Here is a 5,794-nt window from a genome sequence, read left to right as displayed (position 1 = left end):
GGTCCAAATGCATGTTACAGGTGCGGGGTTAGGTTTAGGACCAAGTTTTAGGTTAGTTTTAGGGTCAGGTAAGTTTCTGTGGGGTTTTAGGTTTTGGTTAGGCCTAGGCAAGTACTGCTAAGGGTTAGGYTTGGGATAGGGTACAGAAATGAATCATAATCAATGTGATGTTCCAAYAAGAATAAAAAGACATTTGTGTTTGTCTGTTAGCAAAATATCAATTAATCAAATTAATTTTAATGAAACTCTCAAGACAGTAATCAYTGAATAYCTACAACTCATTAACTTTTGGAGCCAACACACTTTGAAATGGCTATCACTGCTCAGATTTATCAGCAAATACAAAAATTGCTATTAAAATAGATATGTCAATCAATTTACAAATTTAAAATCTGAGCTAAAAATGATGTGATAGTAGCTGAGAGTCATTCCCAACACATAATCTGATTATTAAATCTAATGTATCAGTTTCAAGGTTTTACCAAGACAGCTACAGCTCAATAGCTTTTCATCATATGATAATCTTAGTCTACGTGTCTACCATAAAAAGGGTTGAGTGATATGCATTTCTTTAAAAAAAATGCTAGACCTTTGATAAAATTTAATATTGACAGATTTTGTTCAAGAAATCACTTGTATGCTGTRTGCTAATGTAATGTAAGGAAAGCAAAGCACCAGTAAACCAGCCATAAATAAAATAAATTTTACTGGTTTAAAACAACAACAGCAAATACAAACTTTTTTTTACATTATTTACACAGAAAAGCTTTTCTGAGATTGGAGTGAGTTCAGAAAAGCCAACAGGTGGTGCTCTAAAGCAGTTTTCACAGCTGACCATCACAAGGCTGCTTTCAGAAACTCCTTTTTAACTCACTTTTCCTACAAACAAAGAGAAGTGTTGAACGTCACAAGAACTTGGCTGCTGTTTCTGTCTTTTCCGTGTCAATGCTGTGTTCAGTTATCCTTCAGACACAAACTGCTAAGACATTTTTCAGTGTTGAGACAGGAAATTCAGATTCATTCTTCTAGAAAGTTTCAGAGTGGCGTGCATGTTGTAGGCCTTAGTGGTGTGGCAGACGGGATCTCCAATAAATATCTCATGTCACTCATTTCTGACTTTATTGATTTTAGGAAGCATGCAGGCGGTTAGCCAGGCTGCGGTGGCTCAGTTTATGCGTCTTGGTTGGGATTAAATTGTGGGTCCTGGTCATGCTTTCTTGAGCAAGCTCCTGTTCCCACTCCTCMTCYWCCCTGCCTCCYRGCCTGGTTTGTGTCTCTCTTTCTCTCTGCTCTCGGGCCAACAGAAGGAACATCTCTGAGTCCAGTGGCTCCCCAGAGGAAAAGGGGTGCAACAGGGTTTCAACCAGGCCGATGGCTGTGCCCAGCACTGCAAAAAGGGAGCCCAGCATATAGATTTTCACCAKGTTCCGAGTTGGTTTCTGACTGAGCAGCTCTTTGGCAAAGGGGATTAAGTCCTGCATGCTCTCCATTTCCAGCAGATCTGCTTCAGCTCAGACACAAACTGATTGTTGGCCTACAGGATGGAAAAAACAAGTTGGATTTGTTACTGAAGCATCTTTTATGTAAAACTCACAATTGCAATGTCATTTTCCATTTACATTTTTTATCTCTAATGTTGTAATGATTACAGGTAAATTTAAACAAAACAAAATTAATATTATCTTTACTGCACTGCTAAACTACTGAACAATTAACTCAAACCTCTAGTTTCTGAATTGATTTAGCAAAATGTCACAAAGAAAGTTTGACCTASTTTTAGTACACTCTAGCTCTTCACCAGAATGTTCTGGACAAAGAAATTTGTACTTACTTTAAAAAAAAGTTCTTCGTTTATTGCACAACTTCAGCCTGCAAATGAGTTCACATTTATGGGAAGAACGCAATTTTTCTGGATCCGCTGGTCTTTTATAGGCCCACGCCGCCCAATCCCGTGGTGATGGCTCCTGAATATTAACGCAGGAGTYGTCTTTGAGCCAGAACCTTTGACCCAGTTGATAATGGGCCTGTTCCACAGTCAGCACTGGTAAATTATCTGTTCTAGTAAAGCTGCACTGACATGTGTGTTGAAATTTTAAGGTTTGGTTTTACAGGTTTTTTTTTTTCAGTTTGAACTGGTTTACTAGTTTAGTAAAGAATTACAGCCTTTTGTAAATCCCTATATTGTTGTTTACCAAACACATTTCTTGTTATACTTAATATCAGTGGTTTTTTTTATTATGAATGAAGTCATGTTTTAAAATATTTGTCAAAATTTAGTAAACTGACAGATTCCGTCTAACATTCTAAAGCAGGGGCGCCCAAACATTTTCCCTGTGAGGGCCAAAATGAAAATCAGTCTGAGGGCCGTGGGCCAAATGCAATAATATAATACATGAAATGCAAATACTTTTTAAGTAAAGCTGTTTTATTTTYTATTATTAAGCTAGCAGCCAGTGTGGTTGCCCACATTCTTTTTTTTTTTTCCAGCCCATGGACATGGAGAAAATTCAACATATGCTTGGGAATCAAAGGCTCATGGGACTTTTCATAATTTAAAATTTGAGTAAATGGGGCCTTAAAAGGTGTGCAAATCTAGATATGTGCTTTAATCTAAATATCTTTGTAGTTACTTGTATTTTATGGTAAAATAGACTTGAATTGATTTTATATTTAATCTTAACATAATTCAAAGATAAATTGAGTACTGTGAATTAAAACTACAGATCCTGTAGTTGGACCAATGGTTGAAAAGACTAAGTAGAAATATAATATTTCTACATAAGACAGAAGATTACAATCTAGTAACCAGGAAAACTGCTGGTGGGCCAAATCAAATGGCTTGGCGGACCAATTTTGGCCCACAGGCCCCACATTGGGCACCTCTGTTCTAAAGCAGCACACAGAGCTTGGTCTTAATTCATGTTTTGATTGTTTTCTATTTATCAGTAATACACAAATATGTATTAAAATTCATAACTCATCCAGTAATTGATTAAACCAAAGCACTTGTAAGAACCAGCTTCAGCAGCATTAGCAGCRATTAATGTTGATGTCTGTTGTAAAATGATGACATCAACCTGGTTGGCTAATGCCAACTGACACTATCACAATTTATAAAGTTTTAACCCAATAATGCAGACAAAACCTGAGTAACTTAAATGAAAGCTTAAATAAAAAGAAAATGCAAGGCTGGCAWGAAACAAATAACAAATCAGTCGTTGTTAAACTACAGGCAGAAAAAACACAGAAAATTGACGCCATTGTTAAAARCACCTTCTGTTTGCTGATTGGCCCGGTTGAAATTCTACAAKAGAAATCCGTGTCAACTGGAGAAAGCCCAGACGGAGCAGTAAGGGCAGATTAGAATCAAGCAGAATTAGGAAGGCTGGGCCAGACTAGGACAATGTACCATCGATACAAAAGTCTTGCATTCAGCCTCTCCCAWCTTGCTAACAGGCTGTCATTTATAGTGTACCATGACTTTTCTTTAAGCCTTAAATAACTAATTAAAGCTAACTTTAYGGGGGGAAATGCACAAGTGAGCATACAGTTGCAAAGTGAGAGCTATATGAATCAACAGAAATCAGAAACTTAAAAAAGTGCAAGGTGCATTTTTTATATAAATTTTTTTCAGGAAACTTTTATTTTTGTTTAAATTAAAGTTTGACACCTAAAAGTGTACTGCAGTCAGCCACTAGAGGGCTCTCATTTTTTGTACTGTGGGCCTAATCAAAACTTTGGGAGCTACAGTATCTACAATAGCTAAGATAATGTTCATACCTTTCTGCAGAGCACTATTGCAAAATATCAGAAACGTCTTTTTAAAGATGAAGACRAATGTAATGGTCACTTAGTGGTTTACTGTTTGTTGTTTAGATGAGCAGTTGATCTGGGTTTTTCCACCTGCTCATGAAGTTCATGTGGATCCTTCACACAGTTAGACACAGAAGTGGGTGAAAGGCTAAAGAAACCCTGTAACTCTGTGAACTTTTACTGCAGTAAAACAAGTTGTCTGATCTCTGTTCAGAGAGGAGCGGGACAGACTGAACTCAAACACATGGCAAACCACACGTTCACACATCAGGGGCAGTGTTGGCTGATGCGAGTCAAGGCAGGAAGTGAGGAAGCTGTTGTAATATGCACTGRTCACAGAGATATGTTAAGACAGTTACACCAACTTTTGGATGTCAGTTTATTTGGGAGAAAAAAAGACCTGCCAGGTGTAATTTATTTGTTGATGAAGTGATTTGGATTAAAACAAACCAGGCTAATGTAGCATTTTTGATCTTTGGTAAAAGCATTAAAAGGTCAGACCATTTGTTTAGTTTATTGGGTCTGATGCAATTAAGAAAATGAAAGGGAGTACATAGAAGGGACATTATAGTGTCACTACTGTAGCATTAAGGACCACTTTTTTGAGATGACCTCTCAACCCTGAGATTATGTTCCAGAACCAGTGGCAGATTGGTGCTTTGTGTATATGTGGGGGTCATATATACCACCACTATGTGGTATCTAGTTTAACACTTTGGCTGACATTAAACATGAAAAAATGCTAGTTTCTTATTGGATCTTTCCACAAAATAGACTATTTGTCAGAAATGCTAATATTCTTTTGACCTAAAGTCTAAATTGAAAATACCAAAAACTCTTCTGCATGTAAAACCTAAACTGTAGATCCTTATTTCAGTCATGCTGTTCAAAAGAGTCTCATACATAAGAATTATAATCAAAGTCTTCCATAAAACCATAAAGTTCAATTCTTGCATGCATAAACCAACATTGAGTGCAGTAACTTAACATATTTCATGCTCAAATGCATGTATAACTGGTGTACTCTTGTTTAATAAATGTAAATACAAAACAAGGAAGCAAACAAAAAAATAAACACTTACTTACGAGATGAAGTCCAACAGCATAACCGCCTTGAGTGCGGTTGTGGTAAAAAATCTTGTTGTTTTTGTACTTCTCATATTTAGCTTTGTGCAATGTTTTTGCATTTGAGTATGAATATATAGGTTCGATTTATCAAGGCCAAAGATAACCATTAAAGTGYATCAGGCCTCCAGATATTTAGGTGAAGCTTCCAACCTTTCCTCCCAGAGATCTGCTTCAGTTGATCTAGAGTCTGTGGTTAGTCAGGGTTAGAGTCTAGTCTGCTGTAAAACATATTATATCCACATCTGAACTGTGAATAATGATTTTACTCAAATGTCTACTTCACGTGTAATTTTTGTTTCTTTTGCATAATATTTTAAAATCCACCTTGTAAAGATCCTGGAGAACATCTTAAGGACTTTTTGCTTCTGCCATGCTTTTGAAATCCAGTAAGAAATGTTTGGTACAGCCTTCAGAAACAGTTTAGCTGGCATGTTGACCATCTTTGACAGATTTCAAGTTGTAATGGTATTGGGAAAGGCCTAATTACAATGACTAAAATACGAAATGATATTTTGTGTAATACTGTAGCTGTAGCAATTTGAGTTTTTCACCAGCAGTTTCCTGTTTGGCTGAGGCGTYAATCAGCGCAGCTGCAGCTGATCTCCTGATGAGCACCTGAGGGCTTTATAAGATGACACTGGTGAACTGATCCTCGCCGGAGCAACACATGCCTTATGGTATTTGTCCTGGCTGCTCTTCTTTGAAAATCTTCTTGTTGATACTTATTGTGTTTTTTATGTCCAGTGTTCCTACCGAGTCATCTAATAAGAAAGAACATCTCCGCCCTGCTCACCTGCCTGTCTGCCTCCAACGCCTTAGGAACTCACCTGCTCACCTTTAATCAACTCAACCT

At 37.2% G+C, this 5,794-nt stretch overlaps 1 protein-coding gene across 1 annotated transcript; it reads right to left on the bottom strand.

Moving 5' to 3' along the window:
* Nucleotides 1-1,127: 1,127 nt before the first annotated feature.
* LOC106530696 (G0/G1 switch protein 2) lies at nt 1,128-1,490 on the bottom strand. The gene has a single exon (XM_014026370.1). The coding sequence runs from the start codon at nt 1,488-1,490 to the stop codon at nt 1,128-1,130; it is 363 nt and encodes a 120-aa protein (XP_013881824.1).
* Nucleotides 1,491-5,794: the final 4,304 nt, after the last annotated feature.

This window comes from Austrofundulus limnaeus, unplaced genomic scaffold (assembly GCF_001266775.1).
Source record: "Austrofundulus limnaeus strain Quisiro unplaced genomic scaffold, Austrofundulus_limnaeus-1.0 Scaffold548, whole genome shotgun sequence".
NCBI classification, from domain to species: domain Eukaryota; kingdom Metazoa; phylum Chordata; class Actinopteri; order Cyprinodontiformes; family Rivulidae; genus Austrofundulus; species Austrofundulus limnaeus.
The sequence above is the reverse complement of the archived record's forward strand: the minus strand, read 5'-3'. Positions and strand labels throughout refer to the sequence as shown.